Below are 22,957 nucleotides of genomic sequence, written 5' to 3' on the forward strand. Positions count from 1 at the left end.
CAGCACATAATCCACAAACGGGACTGTCCGGCAGACCCATTGTGTCAGCCTGCTCCTGCCCCACTGAACTTATTTCTTCATATCTTGGCTCTATCTTTTCTCCGCTGGTCCAGTCTCTTCCCACCTACATCCGTGACTCTTCTGGCACCCTACATCATTTTGACAATTTCCAGTTTCCTGGTCCCAACCGCCTCCTCTTCACTATGGACGTCCAATCGCTCTACACCTCCATCCCCCACCAGGATAGTTTGAGGGCTCTCCGCTTCTTCCTGGAACAGAGGCCCAACCAGTCCCCATCCACCACCACACTCCTCCGCCTGGCTGAACTTGTTCTCACATTGAACAACTTCTCCTTCAACTCCACGCACTTCCTTCAAGCAAAAGGTGTCGCTATGGGTACCCGCATGGGTCCTAGTTATGCCTGTCTTTTTGTGGGATATGTCGAGCATTCTTTGTTCCAGTCCTACTCAGGCCCCCTCCCCCAACTCTTTTTCCGGTACATTGATGACTGTATCGGTGCCGTTTCCTGCTCCCGCCCCGAACTAGAAAACTTTATCAACTTTGCTTCCAATTTCCACCCTTCTCTCACCTTTACATGGTCCATCTCTGACACTTCCCTTCCCTTCCTCGACTTCTCTGTCTCCATCTCTGGGGATAGGTTGTCTACCAATATCCATTATAAGCCCACCGACTCCCACAGCTACCTCGACTACACTTCTTCACACCCTACCTCCTGTAAGGACTCCATCCCATTCTCCCAGTTTCTCCGTCTCCGACGCATCTGCTCTGATGGTGCTACCTTCCATGACGGTGCTTCTGATATGACCTCCTTTTTCCTCAACGAGGATTTCCCCCCACTGTGGTTGACAGGGCTCTCAACCATGTCCGACCCATTCCCCGCACCTCTACCCTCACCCCTTCCCCTCCCTCCCAGAACCGTGACAGGGTTCCCCTTGTCCTCACTTTTCATCCCACCAGCCTCCATATCCAAAGGATCATCCTCCGCCATTTGCGCCACCTCCAGCGTGATGCCACTACCAGTCGCATCTTCCCCTCCCTTCCCCTGTCAGCATTCCGAAGGGATCATTCCCTCCGCGACACCCTGGTCCACTCCTCCATTACCCCCACCACCTCGTCCCCGTCCCAGGGCACCTTCCCCTGTAATCGCAGGAGGTGTAATACCTGCCCATTTACCTCCTCTCTCCTCACTATCCCAGGCCCCAAACACTCCTTTCAGGTGAAGCAGCGATTTACTTGTACTTCTTTCAATGTAGTATACTGTATTCGCTGCTCACAGTGTGGTTTCCTCTACATTGGGGAGACCAAGCGCAGACTGGGTGACCGCTTTGCGGAACATCTCCGCTCAGTCCGCAAGCAGGACCCTGAGCTTCCGGTTGCTTGCCATTTCAACACTCCCCCCTGCTCTCATGCTCACATCCCTGTCCTGGGATTGCTGCAGTGTTCCAGTGAACATCAACGCAAGCTCGAGGAACAGCATCTCATCTACCGATTAGGCACACTGCAGCCTGCTGGACTGAACATTGAGTTCAATAATTTCAGAGCATGACAGCCCCCCATTTTACTTTCATTTTTAGTTATTTTTTCTTCCTTTTTTTTTACATTCTTTTTTACATTTTTTACAATTTTTTTTTGCATTTATTTCATTTCATCTTAGTTTGTTCAGTTTGCTTACCCACTGTTTTTTTTCAGGTTTGCACTTGCTGCTGTTCAATATTCAGTGTATTAACACCTAATCTGTACTAATGCTTTGTCTTTCAACACACCATTAACATATTGTTTGCCTTTGCTCCGTGATCTTTTGGTCAGCTATGTGGCCTGGTCCAATCTAGACCTCCTTTGTTATCTCTTGCCCCACCCCCACCTCACTTGCTTATAACCTGTGACTTTTCTAATATTTGTCAGTTCCGAAGAAGGGTCACTGACCCGAAACGTTAACTCTGCTTCTCATTCCACAGATGCTGCCAGACCTGCTGAGTGGTTCCAGCATTTCTTGTTTTTATTTCAGATTTCCAGCATCCGCAGTATTTTGCTTTTACTTCAGCACATAATCCAGGCTAATGCTTCTGTGCAGTACTTAGGATGTCCTGTCCTGTTGGAGATGCTGTTTTTAGATGAGACATTGAACCAAGGCCCATCTGTTCTCTCCCATGGATGTGAAGGATCCTAAGGTATTATTTGAAAAAGAGTAAGGGTGGTGTCCTGGCCTACATCTCTCAATCAATATGATCAAAAGATTACCTAGTCATTTAACACATTTCTGTTTGTGGGAACTTACCTGGTTGAAAATTGGCTGCTGTGCTTCCTTACAGCAGTAACTACACTTCAAAAGTATTTCATTGGCTGTAAAGTGTTTTGTGATATCCTGAGGACATGACTGGTGCTCTATAAATATAAGTTCTCTCTTTCTTTAAACCTTACAATGTTGAGTACTGAGACTTTCAAAAGATATTTGACAATGTTCCACATTAGTGGGCGAAACAATGGCAGATGAAATTTAATGCAGGCAAGTCTAAAGTACTGGTTATAGGGTGAAGAAATAGGCAGCATACATTTTCCGCAATTAGTGTTGTAATATAGCTGAGGAGGAAGTTGAAAGAGATCTCGGAGCCTTCGTAGATTCGATGTTCAGCATGTGCAACCTATACAGAATAATAATCAGTGAAGCTAACACCATAGTGCACTACACAGCCAAATCAGTATACAAGACAGAGGAAGTCCTGATCAAACTGTGCAGTGCTTTGGTCAGACCACAAATTGAGTATTGTGTCCAGCTCTGGTTGCCAGGAAACAAAGAAAACATTTAACTTCTGGAGGCAATGCAAAGCAGAATGACAAAGGTAATAAAAACAGGAAATGCTGGAAATACTCAGCAGGTCTGGCAGCATCCGTGGAGAGAGAAACAGAGTTAACGTTTCAGGTTGATGACCTGTCGTCAGAACTGGGAAACATTAGAAATGTAATAGGTTTTAATTAGGTCAAATGGAGGATGGTAGAAAAAGAACAAAAGGGAAGGTCTGTGATAGAGCGGAAGTGGGAGGCATGAAATGAAAAAAGAATTGGTGCGGCAGAGTCAAAGGGACTAGTAATGGGACAAGTCAAGAAATAAAGATGTGTCCAGAGGAGGGGTGAATGGCAGAATAATGAACAGCTGCCGACCAAAAGCAAAGACAAGAGAAAAACAAGATTAAGATCGAAACTTGCAATGTAAAGGTAACAAATTGGGGGCACAGATTATGGTCTGAAACCATTGAAAGTGTGAAGGCACTTTACAGCTTTCTGGACACAACACTGATTTCTTGCTGACTATCTGATATGAAGGAGGCTAGAGAAACATGATCTTTGATTTTAACTCTGGGCCTGAGCATGAGGAGCCAGGGGCTGGGTATCACCCATGACAGCATCAGCATGAGGCCTGAGTCATTTTAATTCCCAGGCTTCATTACCATCTTCCCAATGAAAATAGCTAGGAGGCTGGCAGGAAGGAGCCCAATCGCACATCCTTGGAGGTGATGTTCAGGATCCGAGGGAACGGTCGTAGGCACTTAGGTAAGTGGTAAGAGGAGGTCATTATGATAAGAGACAGCTCAGCAAGAACCTGGAGCAGTTCAAAGGGAATAAGTGACAGCTTACCAATACTACACTATATAAACTTATCATTTAATAAACTAGTTGCCAGCATTGCTGAGCTGAGCTAAGCTATGACCTCTATGCCAGCACAAACAACATTGGCCACTTGAATGCAGCCTATTGGAAGTCATGAACAATCCCAGAGTACTGTTGTATAGAAGGGACTTACTTACCTGCAGTGCATCGTCCCATTTTGCTCTGTTCTCTGCTTCAAGCATATAGCTGACAATCTGAAAGAATTTCTGGGTAGATAGAAAAGAATGGAAATTATGTAATTCTTTCATTTCTCTCCCTCTCATTTAGCAAAATATTTATTTTATAATGTTGATCATTCACAAATCGGGGGAGGCGGTGGCGAGTTGGTAATGTCACTGGCTTAGTAATTCAGAGGCCCAGGCTAATGCCCTGGGGACATAGGTTTGAATCCTACCACAGCAGATAAAGACGTCTGAATTCAATTAATAAAGTCTGGAATTAACAAAAAAAAAGCTCATCTAATAGTGACCATGAGACCATTGTCAATTGTTGTCAAAATCCATCTGGTTCACTAATGTCCTTTAGGAAAGGAAATCTGTTGTCATTACCTGGTCTGGCCTACATGTGACTCCAGACCCAGAGCAATGTGGTTGACTCTTAACTGCTTTCTGAAATGGCCTAGCAAGCCACTCAGTTCGAGGTCAATTAGGGATGGGCAATAAATGCTGGCCTCGCCTGCGACACCCACATTCCATGAACAAATAAAAAAGAAATCATAGAGCTTTTGGAATGTGATATGAAAGAAAACATCTGCAATTTCTTATAGGCCTAAAAGGTTTTCCACCACTCAATGGTTAATCCCCAGGGTAATAGCTGGCAGTGAGCTGCACTGTTATAAATTCACTGTGCAGCTTAAATAATTTCATAAACTGTGAGTGAAGCTGCAATGGGTTATGGATATTAGTAGAACCAGGAGAACGAAACTATGGTAAATAATATTTGCAGTTATTTACTGATGTATGCAGGATACACTGAACAATTCATTTAAATCAATGGCCTTGATTTTAACCACCCCTTGCCCAGTGAAAATGGGGTGTGGGAGAGGCCGATTCTACTTACTGGCTTGAGGTAATTCCCTTCTCACCTAGTGCCATTTTATCTTTGCCAATCTTCAAATCAGCCAAGGCTTCCGCTACAGGTAGGCAGAGGCCTACTTTGCATTCAAAAGTGAATTTAATGGTCAGCCAGGGGAGGTCCAGATGTGTGTCCCCGACAGCTGAACCATAGCAGAAGGCACTGACTGGCCAGAAGAGGCCATGGTAAGTTTTGTAAATTGACAATAAGTCCTTGCACCCTCGCCCCCAAGCCTTAACCTTGCCTCTCCTTCAGGTACCAAAGTCTTTGCCCAGCATTGAGGTAATGCCGAGGACTGTTCCTTCAGGAAGGCTTCTGTCCCAATTTCCCGTTTCCGCCCACTGGCCCTGATATCAGTCCTGCCGATTTTGGGTGGGAGACAGTGCTACCATACTTAAATGAGGCATGAGATTTAAAATGGCCCGGCCTTTCGTTAAGCAACCTCTGATGTTAGGCTAACTGATCTAGAATTCAATGGCTTTTCTTTCTCACTTTTATTAAATAGTAATTTTCCAATCTCAAAGGAATGGTTCACGAATCGAGGGAACTTCGGAAGATTATAGTTAAGGCACCTGCAATATTCTCACCGACTTCTTTTAAAACCTGGGAATGGAAACCATCTGATCCTGGTGATGTGTCACTCTTTAGTACAGTTAGTCAGTGACAAGGGAGATAAATTACTGGCTGGATTTGACAATGCTAGTTTTGGTCTTCCCTATATTTGGAGGAAGTTAAAGGTAATCCAAAACTGGATGCCAAACACAGAGAAAGTGAAGGGGTGAAGAGAGTTGGTCGAGAGGTAGGGCTGGATGTCAACAGTATAAAAAATATAAGAAACAAAACTGCTGGAGAAAATGTAAATGCTGTAATCCAGGCACAAAAAAGTAGATATACATGAGTACAATGTCATCATCTCACTTTTATAACAATGCATCCAGGACTGAGCAGTTTTCTTGATTGGCCACCATGCTACTGGACCCAATAACTACTCTTTCATCACCAGGGCACCATGGTTGCAGTATGTGCAATCTACAGGATGTACTGCAGCAGCTCACCAAGGCTACTTCAATAGCATGTCCCTCTAACACAACTTCTGCCACCAAGGAGAACAAAAAGCAGCAATGTTATGGGACCACTGTCACCTCCAAATCACACACCATCCTGACTTGGACATAGATCGCTGTTCCTTCCATGTCGTTGAGTCAGAATCCTTGAATTCTTTATCCAGAATATGCAGCACAGGAACAGGCCATTCAACCCAATCAGTCTATGCCAGCATTTATCCTCTGCTCAAGTCGCTTGTCATCCTCCTTCATCTAACTCAGCATAATCCCCTACTTCCTTCTCCCTCATACGCTTAAATGCATCTGTACTATTCGCTTCAACCAGTCCCTGTGGTAGTGAGTTCCACATTCTGAGTAAAGAAGTGTCTTCTGAATTCCCTATTTGATTTCTTGCTGACTATCTTATATTGATGGCCTCATGACTGTCTTATTGATGGCCTCTAGTTTTGCTCTTCCCCACAAGTGGATACATTGGGCTAAATTTTGTTTTGAAGATGGGGGCCCGGCAATGGGCCAGATGGTGGGGGGGGGGGGGGGTGGTGGCGGGTGGGGGGGGGGGGGTAGACACTGCCTCTGCCCTCCATTAGACCCCTGTAGTTATTTAATGGTGGGCAGGCAAATAACTGCCTGCTTTCAGGAAAGCAGTCACTTTCAGGGCAATCTCCCACCTCCAGAGCTGCTTGAAAGGCCAGCAGCTCTGCACTAATGGCAGTCACCACTGGGAGTGTCTCCCTGCAGTAGCGTGCCTCTCCGTCTTCCAATAAGTAGGAGAGGTAGGAAGAGGCCCTTAAGTGGCCATTAATTGGCCACTTAAAGGCCACAATTGGCCTGGGATAGGAGCCTTCCCTGCCCCAGACTAACTTGGAAGGCGTCAGGAAGGCAATGGGCACTCCGCCCCACCTTCCAAAGCAATTTTATGTACTCCCCCACCTCAATTCCAGTCCCGAGAGAGCCCATAAAATTCAGCCCATTCTCTCTGTGTCTATTCTTTCAAAACATTTTACAATTTTAAAGACCTCCATTAGGCACCCCTCAACCCTCTTTTCATCCTTTCCTGATAGGTAAACCCTTGGATTTCTGGTATCATTCTTGTAAATCTTTTTGCACCCTCTCCAGTGCCTTTATACCTTTTTTGCAATATGGCGACCAGAATTTTATGCAGTACTCCAGGGTGTGGTCTAGCCGAGGTTTGATACAAGTTTAGCAAATGTCTTTACGTTTCAATTCTATCCTTCTAGAAATAAACCCTAGTGCTCGGTTTGCTTTTTTTATGGCCTGGTTAACCTGTTATTTTTACTTTTAGCAATTTGTGTGTTTGTACTCCCAGATCCCTTTGTTCCTCCATCACATTTACATTATATTTCTAAGTGATATGCAACCTCTTTATTTTTCTTGCCAAAATGTTCTCCCTCACATTTATCTATGTTGAAATTCATTTGCCAATTATATGCCCATTCTGCAAGTTTGATAAATCTTCCTGTAAGTTGTTGCAGTCCTCTTCAGGACTGACTAACCACAAACAACTTGGTGTCATCTGCAAATTTGGAAATTGTGTTTTTGATTCCAAACTCTAAATCACTGAGTTCTGAACAACAGTGGTCCCAGTATTGATCCCACCTTCCCAGCTTTTGCCACTCTGAATAACGACCCTTTACCACTACCCTCTACTTTCTGTCTTAAAGTCAGCTAGCAATCCATTCTGCTACTTGTCCCCTAACTCCACATCTGCCAAAGATTCTAGTAGCACCAATGTGTTACCAACACCTTCATCACAAGGGCTGGAGCAGCTCAAGTCAGCCCACAGCCACCTACTCAGGGCAACTAGTAATGAGTAGTAATGAGCAGATTATGTCAATGCCACTTACATCCAAACACAATATTTTTATAAAAAGAACAATGTCTGTATATGTGATTGTTGTATGACCTTGCAAGCTCTATAGGGCATCCTAATATGCATACCTTGGAGACAATGGAAAATGTACAAAATTAAGCATGTAGAACATCAGTCATTAATTATAATTCTCACTTGTATATCACCAGAAGCAGGAATATAGCTGGCTCTCTTGAACGTGTCTGTCACATTCCGCAATATGTCTGCAGAGAACAAGAGATCTCCACTGTAGAAATTCTTTCTCTCCATTAAACCCAGCATAGTCCTTATAACTTGTGTCATGCCCTCTCCTGCCAGGGTGCGCTGTCCTTTAGCCAGGTGTTCTCGGATCTAAATAAAACAGACATACAGACATTCAAAACAGCATCTCTCAGAACAATCAGATTACTTGAACATTTGCTGACATGGAATTAACTATTAGTTACATACAAACAGTGATTAATAATCCTTATTTTTAAATCATTTTCTCCAACATTAATTTATTTGTACACTGACAATCTGGGAATTTACTCATGTCTCCTTATTTCATTAGTTTAACTTACAGCAGTTCTCAGGGACTCACCTTCAGGCCTGCAGATACAGCACTTAAGGTATTACATTCTGCCCTTAGATACAATGCTCACAATATGCCATGCTTCTTATAACACATAATAAATTCTTCAAATGCTCTGAAGTGTAGAATATAACTTGGTTAGTATAAACAAAGGGAAGAATGGCATTCTACAAGGCAGAGAGTGATACCCTGAATGTTGTATCAAAAGAACAAAATGTGATTTCCTGAGCACTATTCCTATTGACAGAATTCAGTGTCCTAAGTGCTGTGTCTGCAGAGCAGAATTTGATGTCCTGATAAATCAGTTTCAATGAAGCTATTTCAGGAAAATAATCTCAATGCACAGCCAACAATAGAAATGGAAAACCACCAACTGTACTGGGAGTATCTTGAGAAAATGGAGTAACCCCAGAGAAGAACTCATTGTTACATCCCACCAGGTAGAACTAAATAATTGTTACAGGCTGAACTAATGAAATGAGAAGATGTGAGTAAACAGATTGCAAATGTACAAAGGAATGTAGACAACAATAGGTCCATTCCCTTCTCACAAATACTTGGTAATCAACAGGCGCTATGATGATGAAAGCATGTTTGTCAAAGAATATTTATGTTTGATTACAGAGGCATAGCAAAATTACATACTACTACTATGAGTTTGGTATGATGGGAACATCTTACAATAGGATTACATAAGATATATGGCACAGAAATAGAACATTCAGTCTAACCAGTCCATGCTGGTGTTTATGCTCCACTCGAGCCTTGCATCTTTCCTCATCTAAATCTATCATCGTAACCCTCTCTTCCCTTCTCCCTCAAAAGCTTGTCTAATGGGATGTTTAGTTTGGCTATCCATTCGATGACCTTCTGAGATGCCGAGTGGAGAAATTAGGTGCTTCCCGCAACAGATCTTAGTGGGCACATTAATGTGATGTGTTGCAGGATCATGGTCTGGCACAATCGCACTTCAGGTCGTCCCTCATCTTCCACTTATGGTGGTCACATCGTCATGCCCTACCCTGTGTGGATTCGGTTGAGTGATGTTCACTGTCTTAAAGGAAGGTTGAAGCCGGGGACCTCTGTTGTTGGACCTGTGATAAGGTGCTGGTTCTTTTTTGCTGCATGTGTCCCACAATTCCATCCATCCGGATTGTGGGTTGATAGTAGCTGCATGAACATCAATTGCTGTTCCTCAGAATGGCTGGTACAATTTTAAGTACTTTCTTGGTGAATTTTTCAAGTCTTCGTGAATCGGAAGGTCGGTGTTGTTCATGATTTTTTTCTATCCCATGGAGCATGATGGCATCGTGATGAATGGCAGGAGGGGAAATGTGGGTCAGCACAGGGAGTCATTCAGCATGAAAGCATTGAACATGTGCGCAATTTGCCATAGTTAAGCAACATCATCTTGATAAATATAACAAATAAGGAAAGAACTTGCATTTAAACACATCTTATCACACCCTCAGGATGTCTCAAAGTGCCAGACAGTCCAATGGTCACTTTCAAAATGCTGCCATTGTTGTTATGTAAGCAACACAGTAAATTTGCACAGCAAGGTCCCATAAACAGTAAATGAATAAAGGACGAGATCATTTGTTTTGAGCATTGTTGGCATCAATGTAGGCTAGAGCACTACCCTTTCTTGAATAATCCATGCGATCTTTTACATATCTGAGCTGGCAGAAGGAGCTTTCTTTTAATGTCTCATCCAAAACATGGCACTACTCCTTTGGTACACCACTGAAGTGTCAATTGAAATTTGGTGCTCAATTCTATTGTGGAGTTTGAACCTACGGCTTTCAAACTCCGAGGAAAGAGTGTTGCTGATTGTGGAATTGTTCCTTGTATTACTGAGACAATTACTGTTAATTGTTAGTTGCAACATCTCGATGAAGGCATGATTTCCTAAATGGATTTTCCATAAGAAAGAATGGCAACTGAAAAGCCATTTGGAAGAGTCTTTGAATAATGTGACGAAGATGCTGATGAATCATCCAAATAGCCACTTAACCCGCTATAAATAGTGCAGGTGGAGAGAATTTGTCTGTGAAGGGCACAATTTGGAGTGCCCTTTGGAAAGAATATGGAGGTGCCAAGAAATCTGGATTACTGAAGATGCTGTGTAGAGTACAGGATTGAAGAGGGCCCTGACACAATTCAGTGAATATGGCGCCAGGGAGGCACAGCTTCCTCACACATAATTGCTGGTGAGGTGACTCACCTCTAGTACATACATGGCAAGGGATGGTAATAAGTATTGGTGACATCTCTCTGACCTCCTAGTGTCATTCACTGTTGGTCTTTGTGCTTCTTATCCAACAGCCATTCTGTGCAGTCTGCCAGCTCCCTCCGCTGTTCTACTTGTGCATTTGTTGGACATAATTAATGGTTTGTTTGTATTAAGGCAAGCCTAAGTAAATGTGCACAAAAGACTAACTGTGGCTGAACAAGCAAAAAAGAAATGCTGATGTTAGGTCGGTGCTGTAACTTGCACAACTCGTACCTCATGTGCAATTTAAGGAGTTAGAAGTGAATGCACATGTAACTAGCAGTGAAGCACCAAATTACTACACATTCACACACGCTCAGTTTGCACTAATGATGACAATTTAAGTTAAAAAAAAGGGATTTCAAACGCATCACTTCAAAAAGAATCGATCCGTGCTCAGATCATTTTAGAGTTTCATATGGACAACCGGACATTTTTTGTTCCAGGTGCCTTGCGGAAACATACATTTCTAAATCGTAAAGCTTTAAAGTCTTTAAAAAATGATATCGTGGAGAAGTGTCCTGCCTGAATCAGGATGTGCATACACTGCAGATACAGACAATCTCAGTAGAATAGCTCATTTAGCTAGTTGCTCTGGGACTCAGTCTAAATGGGAAATACTCAACAGAAACATTTATCTGCACAAATATGATCAGACTTCTAACATATGCAGCTGTCTCTCAATATGGTTTGAATTAACTTTATTTAATGTGCTAGCATTATGATGACCTACTTGAATGGCTTGTAAGATTATTAGGTTATTAAAAGTTACTAACCAGCAGACTATTTGTTAAAATCCAGCTCTTATAAACTAACAACTAACTTATTATCATAAACTAACACTTAGCTTTATTGGAACCCTTCGTTGTAGTATGGTACAGTGGAAAAACTTAGGAAATAAGGCACAGTATGGACAAGATGTCAAGGCAGAGAAATTCTGGGAGATTATGTCAAGTTTTAAAATGCTTACTTGCAGCACAAGGGTGAGAGCAGACAGTGAAAACAGGTTTTGCATAGATTTGCCTTGTAATGAGATAAGGAACCTCAAAATGTAAAAGCATGGAGATAAAGTAGTCAACACAAAAGGATTTGGAGCTGTGCCACAAGCGTACGGCGTTCTGTTACGACGACGGCATGTCTCTAACCTGAACGCTGGCACAGTCGTGGTTGATGCTCAGGAAGCTAAACGCCAGTTGAAACAACAGGAGGAGGAGAATGAATGTTTCAAAAAACATTTGGAACTGCAGAGAAGATTGGGAGACAATGGGCAATTGTGTCTGCAGTAACAGTCCCAGCCTCCTACGAGGATGGTGGTTAGAACGTAGATTGGGAAGATCTGGAGTGGGAAAGTGAGAGTTATCAGATTGAGGAAAGAGGGACAATTTGAGATGTTTTAGTGAAATTTAAAGTGAGTAAAAGAAAGTCACAGTGTCTTTTATTTGAATGTGTGAATGTTGGAAGCTCCCATGAATGAATGTCCTTATCTGTGTAGCCTGTGTTCTGAGGAGCCAACAGTCATTAACCCTTTGTAGTTTTGCTCAAATGTTGAAAGCATGAGTCTGTTACTTATTCTATTTTTACACGTGCATATGTTTGTGGGAACCTTGAGTCATGTTTTGGTTGTGAACTCGTTGAACCTGTGTGTTCCTTGGGATCTGGACAGGGAATTTAACACAGATTTTTGGTACTTTGAATTCATAACCCATTACAGGAATCAGTTTTTCGAAGTTGTTTGTAATTGAGTAAATGTGAAAGTGATTGTTGAGTGTGTTAATTTCAATTTAAGATTGTGCATCCAGAAATGGGATATAAAAACTGAATTACATTTTAAAATAAAGATGCTGGTGTAATGTTTTGTATTTTATTTTAAAAGTTGGTTTTGCAACTGTGAAAAGGCAATTAACAATTCTGTAATAGATAAGCTTCAGCCTTGAAGGCTTGAAGATGCCTGGCAGAAATCCAATTTGAAGTTTAAAACACTGCTTTAATTGGACCAAAGTTTAAAATCTGCTCTTGCTTATTTTTTGCAGTTTAAATTAAAGACATGTCTTACTGACTTTTAAAGTAGCAAACATCAGGAATTGGATATTGGTTTAAGGGAGAGAATGGATAAGCAAAGGAGATATGGGAAACATTCTGCCTGTTTAAAGTTTGTGTAAGAGGTTCATGTTAAGTCTTTTGTTGCAAGAATGTTAAATAACTTTTTCTTTAGTTTTGGTTTTATTACAGTAATATGAAAAGGCACCTGAAGAAAGAACAAGAAAAATGACCTAATTTACCTTTCCTTTAAAAAAAGCATGTGCTATTCTGTTCTGTGTGTAATTAATAAGTATTGTAAGTTTATAAGTCTGAATTAAGTTTAGATTATTAAGGTTAACTGACCTGTTAAGTGAGAAAACTGGAATTTCATCGGTGGCCACAATGAACTTCCAAGTAATTATGTCAAGATTTGAGGAAGTCTTTAATTCTGGATATAAGGCTTGCTCATATAACATTCACGGTTTTGAATTTTAAATGTTTATTGCTGTGAATTGGACTTTGGAATCATCCTGGTTATATCAAATAAAAATCCTTGAATTAGATACCTCTTACAAAAGATGTTAAAAGTTTGGAAAAAATTGGAGTTTAATCTAAAATGCTGTCTTCCAAAGGAGATAATTTCCTTTGAAATTGATAATGTTACTAATGATCTTGTTGTTTTCAATCCCTAAGGATACCAAAAAGAATTGGGGGAAAAAACAGCTTAAAGTGGAGTTTAGTTCTTTTTCGATCGGGATTTTTAAAAAAAAGTTACATAAAATGATGCATCTTGAATGTTTTGCTCTGCCCCTTTGGAGATAAGCAAAGAAATTAACCCTGCTGTAGCGGTTGTTTGTTTCATTGAATCCACCACACATTGCTGAGAGTAAAATTTATATATTGGACATTATTAAATTTTAAATTGACAGATATAATTGGATAAATTAACCCATTGGGCTTTGGAGCAAAGCCACAATATTCTTTGTGGGTTTTTTTAAACAGGTGACAATGGTTTCCAGGGCCACATGAGAACTGATGCAAGAATTCAGCAGCTTTAAGAATTTAAGAACTTAACTGCAGACATCAAATGTCACAGCATAGTCACAATTTGGACTAAAGACTTTGCCTTTTCAAAAACTTTTGTTATTTGTTATCTTCCAAGACAAAGCGTTTTAGATGGAGAAATAGTTGCAAGCACTTGTCTTTAATGTAAAACACCATGCAATACCACCAAGCCTGCGCATAGGAAATCGGAATCGATAAACAACATTAAATTGATATGAGTAGGTATTTCAAGCATTCAAAAGCGGAATTTATTTGATATTTAAGGGAATAATCAAATTTTTAGAAAACTGAAAAAAAAGTCCAGGTGGTTTCTATGAACATCGAGAAACAAGGCTCTTTTGGCGAGAAATGGAACATTAACAAAAGCTGTCACCCCAGCAACACTGTTATTTGAATTTGGAATATTTTGAGATGTTGAAAATCCAGTGTAATTTAGCAAGTTACTTTAAAGAAATTAAAATGTCATCTAAGACAGAGAAAAAACAAACAAAATATTGTAATGCCTGGAATCAAATGGGAATGTTTGATTTCTGTTTTAAAGAATTATGAATATTGAACTGTATCATTGTGAATCACCCCAAAAATCAGTTGTGTTCGGATCCACTTCCTCTATTCGGCAATATGTCCTGTCTAATTTAGCTCCATCATCCCGCCTTTGGCACCATAATAAACCCATGATTTCACTCCCTGTTGATGTTGCTACAATTTGACAATAATTTATTCCTCAAAATTTTATTCTGATTCCTTTAAGAATACTTAGACTTATAATGGGATGAATAAGATTGATCAAATGCTCATTGAAGACTGCAAGACAAAAAATTCCAATTCATCAATTGACAAGTATCACTCGATGGATCTTGCCTGCCTGAGATTGGAATTCTAACAGTAGCGAATAATTCTTTGTGAAAGACCTTCGGAAGCAGGCAGTGTATGCGAAATGCCAGAAATGTCTTATGACTTAAACTCACACTATGCAAATTCCTGCAGAAGTACAGAGATCAGATACTTTTCTAGGTTTAAATCGACTCACAGCTGAATGAGTGGTAACGAGTGGGACGGACCCATTCACTATAAACTTGGTCAAGTATGATGGCACAAAGGAAACACAGTATTGCAAAGTTATCTTCCAATAGGATATATATTTGTTATAAAGGTAGTCAAATTCTCAATGGCATTTCTATCCAAGACACATCAAAATTCTCTGACATCTGAGTTTATTCACTTTACTCCAGGTGTAAGGACATCGGCTGGGGTACAGTCAAGAATTCACAACAAAAAATATTGGTTTATGCCAACATAACCTTACAAATTCAGAATTGAGCAGATGCTATCAAACCTTACCTCCCTTCTGACTCATGTCTGGGGCAAAATTGATACTACTTCTCTCCTGATATACCAATCTAATGTTTTTCTAGAGCAGTTGTACCTTTAAATCAATCTTTTGCAGACTTCATCAAAACATTTCCTACGTCGCAAGAAACGTTCTACATTGTTGAACACGCGCTCATTCCAACTGTCATCTCTGCTGTTAGCAGAATCTGTCCTCATGTTGAATCAATGGAACAGAGATCCAGATCACAGCCTCAAGAAGATTGGGGATTTTATTAACCTACAGAAATCACTTATAGTGACTGGCCTTCGAACTATCCAGCAAGAACACCTCTCCGCAGATGAGGGCATTAAACTTATGGCAGCTATTCACATGTCCCTTTTAAAACTTCAGTTCTAATTAGGTTCTTTGGCCATGGTATAGGGATTCTTTCCTCAATGACTTTGGGCTCAATACCATAGGAGAAAAAGTCCTTGCTAAACTCACATCTCATGTTCACAATATTAGTTCCCTTCCCACTGGGCCAGCCATACTCGGAGATACTGTTTGGTTAGCTGAATATACCAAATGGAAATTGGATATCCTCCTTATAGTCCCATTGATAAAACAAACAGAAATCTATTACAAGCAGTGGAAGATCCTTAATTTAGGCCTCATTAAGACCTCAGGGTATTCAGGGCCCTGGTAAAAGTTAGAATCCATATGACTGGATGGCCCATCCACACTTGGAGCCTAATTCCACTTTCAATTCTACCTCCATGATATATGATTTCCTTCATGCGGAGATTCCTTATCTCTCATAAATGGGAGAAATTTAAGCAATGCGGAAAAGGTTCAGATAAGGCAAACTGCCCTGTTACCTCTACACCAGTTAGACCAAATTACTAGTGACACTTCTCTTTGGGGAATGGATCCTATGCGGTCATTACGACTTCCAGGTGTTGCTACTGTGGTCTGGACATAGGCACCAGGATGATACCATCCTCTAAAAATGTTACTTGTTGTGGACACAGTCTCCAATATGTTAAATCATCCAGATCCAGAAATTCCTATACCCCCAGTACTATTTATGCACCTATTAAATTTAGCAAGCAAAGTACAGTTACAGGGCATGGAACCAATTCTCACCTTTACTAATTACTCAGTCGAGGATACTGTTAAAAGGGCAGAACACTTGCTGTCGCAATTTGCATTAAATAATATTTGGCAAGCTCCAGATTGGCTTCAGGCTATAGGTCAAGGTATTATAGAAGCAATACCAGGGTTAGCTTCTGTTACTAAATCTGCTATTGAATGGATCACTGATACCATACTCAGGAGCATTTGGAAGTATTTTCTGGTGTCTTCTCATACAGCATTCCAGTACTCAATCTGATTGGGATCATGATCCTCATTTTGGTTGTAAAATGATAACTTCTCTCCAACAGTGAAATACGGTACAATTACCTTTGGAGACCTTTTTGATAAAATAGATTTCTTCGGGTTTGAGAATGACATCCGATCACAGTATTGAACAACCTTGTTGTAAGCCTACAAACAGACATTCAAAACTCATCTTCTGCCACCGCACTTCAACTGAATCCACCACCTTATCAACAGGATTCAACTATTGATTGCTAATCTTCAAGGATGTGGCTCAGCGTGCCAAGCTTCAGCCAGTTCATCAGACACTGAGACTTCACCTTGATTTGCTTGAATGCCTCACCCTTACAAATTTCATTCCTACCCATCATTGTTCAAACATCTGTCTGAGTTGTAAACATTGGCCTTGGGATGATTTAGAGGAGCAGAACTGTAGTGCACACTTAGACTATTCTAAATCTCACAGTATTGAAATTGTTCATTGTACTCTTGAAACCTCATTTGATAAACATTGGCACTCTGTTGAATGTCTTGCCCAGAGACATTGCAGGGAAACAGGTGTAGTGTCACAGGTAATGTCACTGATCTCATAATCCAAAGGACCAGGCCAGTGCCCTGGGAACATGGGCTCAAATCATACCACAGCATGTGGTGGAATTTAAAATCAATGAAGTAATAAAAATCTGGAATTAAAAGCTAGTTTCAGTAATGAAACTATTGTTGTCTTAAAAACCCATCTGGTTCTCTAATGTCCTTTAGGGAAGGAACTTTGCTGTCTTTATCTGGTCTGGCCTACATATGACTCCAGACCCACAGCAGTGTGGTTGACTCTTAACTGCCCGAGCAAGCCACTCAGTTGTCAATTAGGGATCGACAACAAATGCTGGCCTTGCAAGCAAAATTCACATCTCATGAAAGAATTTAAAAAATCATTACTTGGTGAAGAGAGCCTAGCCTTGCTGCTCGCACTCATACTGCTCATGAGTGAAGGAATCCGGCCATAATGATAGGTTATAAGGTTAAAAGAGTTATTTTCCTATGAAAAGGGATTATAAAAAATTAAAAAGGTTCATCTTCCTAAAAGGTGAAAAAGGTTCGTCTCTATAATACTAAATGGACATGCCTCTGTGTTAAAAAGCTTGTCTCATCTTAGAACCATAGAGGCAGCTTCATTCCCACGAACTTCACCCATTGGTAAAACATTGATAACGTTTTGCAAACTGTCATGAAAGCTACCACAGTGTAATAGTTGATAAGATGGTTTTATGCTGATAGCTGTAAACCACAGTCAATTGAATTTTGACAAAGCTAACCAAGCCCAAAAACTGGATTATAATCTTGAAATACAGTTAGATGACTAATGGAAAATTTACCATCACAAAGCCACAGCTTGCCTTTTTTAGAAATCAAAGAGGCTCGGACCTTACCTAGAAATGAATAGTTATTCAGCCCTTCTTAGCAATCAAAGTGGCTGTACTTTACCTAGAAATTAAGTTATACAGCCTTATTTGGTAAATAAAGGGGGACAAACATACTTACAATTGAGGTAACACCCCCATTCGTAAGAAATTAGCTATGCAACTTGAAAAACAGTATAAATATTGGAAGCACACATTGGATTTTTAGATTTGTTGGAGTCACTCCAACATCTCTGACTGTAAAGTTATGACTATTAGAGTGAGGCGATGATAGTTCTCCCCTTAACTGTGACAGAAGTATCTCGCTAACTGCAGTCTTCTACTCAGAGATTTAAGGTAAATGTTACTTTAATAAATGATGGATATCCTACTTAAATACTTTACTGTAACAATATTTGGATTAAAAACAGGATTCTCTACTAGAAATAAGATTGTATTTTCGATATTTACCTAGAACTTTGAATGTTGCAATTGACTGTCTTACCAACTGTGAATTGCATGTTCCATTTTTTAATAAATTTTATATAAATTAGAACTTATATTGTCTCACATAGTCTTCTGTATTGTTAACTCATGAACTCGTCTCCATACACTCTTTGGTGGGGAGGTACATTACTGAGGAGAGCCTCATAATATCCAGGTTATTATAATCTGGTTGAAACTTGTTAAAAAGGCTATCTGGAGGATGGTAATATTCTCAGCTGGTTCCTTTCCTTTAAGGAGAGTTAGATCAGTCCTTCAGATCCATTAAAGTGTTTTTAAGATCTGTCTTTCTCAACCTTAAGTTGAGAGTGATCATCTGAGAAGTACGCCTGATCCGGGATAGCCCCAAAAAGGGGCTAGTGTTATAATCCACTACATTACAGCGCAGTTGTAGTGCCTCTCTCCCCACGTCCCACTTCTTCCTGCGTAGCCACTTGCAATTCTAAAAAAGGAGAGAGTTATGAAGCAGTCATTTGGCAGAATGAAAGAGGCTGTTAACCCTCTTGCAGCACTGTATCCATGTCCAGGGGGTGACCACGTGGCTGCTAACTTCTACAGTGATCTATATCCAGACTTGCTTGGTCATGCGGGAGGACCTCTTCTTGCCATCGCCTTTCCCTTACAGCCTGGAGGAGAATCTCAAGAGAGGCATCTCTAAACTGTGGGACCATCCTGTGTCTTGCATCTGCTATCCTATAGGGTCTATTTCTGGGATCCTGGAGTCTCTCCAACATCGGTCTGAGTAGTGAACAGCAAGCAGCAAAGCAGTCTAAGGCAGCAAGGCAAGCAGGACTGGCAGGGCTTTACATATGGCCCCAGCACCTGCTCTGGAGTCATTTGTGCCATATTTGGCATCTCGCATCCTGCCCCCACTGCGTGATTGGCCAGGCCCCGCACCTCCATTATGTAAAATGGCCGCCCACTGCGTGATCCCAGTAGGCCGGCCGGGCAACGGGTACATTTCCGAGTCCAACGCTGAGACTGCAACGGGTTCACTTAATTCAGCCCATTGTGTAGTTTAAAAGCAAAATCTGTCCTGTTAAAAAATGATTGCACACTGCCCTAAATGAAACAGCCACTGTGGGAGGAATGATTTAGTTCCCCAAGATTATGTCAGTGACAGAAGTGTACTCATGCACTACCAAGTTATGTATCAGCTCTGCTATAAAGTTAGTGAGCTAGAATTTCGATTCCACTGTGATTTGGGTTTAGGGGTTGTGATTCGTGACCTTCCCATGCAGTCCTGGTGGAGGTAGACAGCACATATATTTTGTCAGAAATTTCTGATAGTTCTGATGAAAGATCATCAACCTGAAACATAACTCTGTTTCTCTTTCCACAGATGCTATCTGACCTGCTGAGTATTTCCAGCATTTTCCATTCTTATTTCTGATTTCCAGCATCTACAGTATTTTGCTTTAGTGCTACATAAATTTTGTGCTGCTTCCTCATTCATATGGTTGTAGCAAGCAGCTGAGAGTGGCCTTTGTTGCTGGATGGGTGCATGCACAATGGGGTGGAGGTGGGGCTAAGAGCATGTGGGGCTAGCTAGCCTCCAGTACTTAAAGGTAATTTGCCCCTCTTAAAGGGGGCGATGTACTGGAGCAGTGAAGGCTGCAAAAACAGACGTAGTTGAAGATTGAAGGTGAAGAAAATGGAGCACCAGCTCACCAGATGAGGGTTCCAAGATTCAGTGATGCCATGCTGAAGGCATTAGTTCCAAGGTGCACTCAAAGGAAAGGCCATGTTTCCACAGTGGGCCAGGAGACCCTCACGCCAGACCCTCTGAAGGGAGTGGAAGCAGGTTGCAAGGGAGGCCATTGTCTGGAATCTGGTCCACAGGACCTGGCAGCAATGCCTGAGGATGCTTAATGACACACATGCGGTCAAGGTCACCTAACATCACCTCCCATACCCACCAAAACATCAGCCTCTCATACTGCTCAGTGCGTCATACCCCCATCACTCACCCAGCAATACGCACTAGCAGTCAGGACTCACAGCAAACATTTACATCCTGCATCTTACCCACACACAAGAAGCAGTGGGGGGCTAGGGGAGTAGCACTGGGATTGTGGGGGACGGGGTAGGAATGCCATGATTCCATCCAATCAGCCGAACGGAGGAGATGGTATGCCAAATCATTGGGCCAGGTGCAACAGAGCCAGTGGCAACTGGCATCGAAGAGACCATCAAGGTTGAGTGTCTTATGCCTCTTCTCAACTCCCTCCTCACCCTCATCCTGAGATCTGCCATGAAGTGAAGGCTGGAGATGGTGCGACCATGGACCTCATGCTTTCCTCCCCATCCCCCTCTCTCAGCCCAACCCTCCCCTTCTGCTTGTATACTTGTAGATACCTAAGGATTCCCACCTGGGCAGTCGCAGCACACCCTGAAGGAAGAGAGAGAGCAAACCCACTCCAGTGATGGGGAAGCACCATCACTTGATCTGACACTCACAGCCACCAGCTCAGATACTGGCATTGTGTGTACCTTACAGCCTGGTATAGAGTTGGATAGGTATGTGGTAACTCACCAGGCATGAGTGATTTACAACCTGGCAAAGGGGAAAGAATACTTTGTGTGCCAGCGGTATCAGAGGAAGGTATATGCCTATACCTTTATACCGGGTGTACGTGGAGTACGACCACGTTTCAGGACTAGTAACCGTGGGGATTGTCTCTAGTTTACCTGTTGACGGGGTCGACCTGATCCTGGGTAATGATCTGGCGGGGGCAAAGGTGGTCCCCAGTGGTTTTAGAGAGACTGAAATAGGTCAGGGAGAGAGAGCAGTTGCAGGGGAAGGTTCCCGGCAATATCCCTGACTGTTTGGTGACCCGGTCCATGGCCAAACAAGCTCCATCAGAGGAGGCCGACCTGGCACTGCAGACAGATGACACTGCTGTCTGGTTATCTGAAACCTTCTTTGGGAAGTTAGAGGGCCCAAAGGATGGGCTAAACAGGTCTTCTTTGATCCAGTATTAAAAAAGTTAGCACAGACTGCCCAAACCGAAGCTGAAGCAGAGAGAGTCTGAGAGTGCTACTATTTAAAGAATGAGATGCTGATGAGGAAGTGGAGACTCCTCACAGACCTGCAGACAAAGAGTGGACAGTGGTTCACCAGATAGTGGTTCCATTGAGGTACCATAAGGACATACTAAGAATAGCCCACAAACTTGCAATGGCTGGACATGTCAGTATCAGAAAAACCCAAGCCAGCATAACGCAGCATTTTGATTGGCCACAACTCCACAATGATGTGGTGGAGTTCTGTAAGACTTGCCACATGTTCCAGGCTGTGGGGAAGCCCCAACCTGCAATAAAACCTGCAGCCCTAATTCCCATACTGGTTTTTGGGGAACCGTTCAGCAGAATGCTGGTGTATTATGTGGGACCCCTGCTGAAAAGAGGGCTATTAGTATCTTCTCACCATTATGGATGTGGCTACCTGATTCCCAGATGCCATTTCCCTAGGGACTATCTCTGCCAAGGTCATGGTGGAGGGGCTAACACAATTCTTCACCCAATATGGGCTGCCTGCCGAAATCCAGATGGATAAGGGAATGAATTTCATATCTGGCAGCTTTCAAAAAGTCTTGGGTAATCCGAGCATAACCCAGCTAAGGTCCTCAGCCTACCACCACAATCACAAGGGGCTTTGGACCGGTACCACCAGACCCTAAAGACAATGATCAGGGCATACTGCTATGAGTATCCCCATGGCTGGGACAAAGGGCTGGGATTTCTCACCCAATGAGTCTACAGGCTTTAGTCCCTTTGAATTAGTTTATGGACAAGAGGCCCTCTTAAACTAATCAAGAAGAGTTTTTTGGGACACAGGAATGAGCTGGGAGGATTACCAAATTGAACCGTCTACTGTCCGGTTAGCCAACACCGAAATGGTAGAAAATATTAGACACCACATCTCCTATTTAAATGCAGAACAAAGAGCAGCCCTAACAAGGCAGCTCACAGTATTTACTGAAATCTGCAGGGACAAGGAAAGTTTGCAAAAAGGCAAGCAAAAGTGGGGAGATGCCTCACCTAGATGAAGGGCCACAGGGGAGTGCAGTGAAAGCTGGACAGACACCTGCGAGCAGTAGTGTCCTAGAAGACATAAGGCTTATTAGAAAATAATCCCTCCCCAAAATAAAGGGAAAGGGGAAGGAAAAATGCCCTGAAGTAAACAGTGGCGCAGTGGTTAGCACTGCAGCCCCACAGCTCCAGCGACCCGGGTTCAATTCTGGGTACTGCCTGTGTGGAGTTTGCAAGTTCTCCCTGTGTCTGCGTGGGTTTCCTCCGGGTGCTCCGGTTTCCTCCCACATGCCAAAGACTTGCAGGTTGATCGGTAAATTGGCCATTAGCAATTGCCCCTAGTATAGGTAGGTGGTAGGGAAATATAGGGACAGGTGGGAATGTGGTAGGAATATGGAATTAGTGTAGGATTAGTATAAATGGGTGGTTGATGGTCGGCACAGACTCGGTGGGCCGAAGGGCCTGTTTCAGTGCTGTATCTCTAAAAAAAAAGCACTTGTGTAAATCACCAGAAAACTAAAAGTGAGGTCAGTGTGGATATACCCACTGAAGAATTCAATGATCAGGTACCAAATCCAAATCCCAATAATTTAGATTCAGAACTCATGCAGGAACAAAGGCCCAGAGGAAATCTCAGACACCTCACAGAGGCTAAAACACAATTTATCAGCCACTATCACTATAGAGATAAGAATTATCAATGT

General features: G+C 42.1%; 1 protein-coding gene across 1 annotated transcript in view; it reads right to left on the reverse strand.

Moving 5' to 3' along the window:
- LOC137347073 (adhesion G protein-coupled receptor B2-like) overlaps positions 1-22,957 on the reverse strand; it is a 1,240,702-nt gene that overhangs the window by 584,727 nt on the left and 633,018 nt on the right. Inside the window, exons 10-11 of the mRNA XM_068011112.1 lie at positions 7,849-8,043; positions 3,822-3,890 (exon numbers count right to left, since the gene is read on the reverse strand). Coding sequence (XP_067867213.1) covers positions 3,822-3,890; positions 7,849-8,043 — 264 coding nt within the window. The remainder of the gene's footprint in view (positions 1-3,821; positions 3,891-7,848; positions 8,044-22,957) is intronic.

Source organism: Heterodontus francisci, chromosome 31 (assembly GCF_036365525.1).
Source record: "Heterodontus francisci isolate sHetFra1 chromosome 31, sHetFra1.hap1, whole genome shotgun sequence".
Taxonomy (NCBI): Eukaryota; Metazoa; Chordata; class Chondrichthyes; order Heterodontiformes; family Heterodontidae; genus Heterodontus; species Heterodontus francisci.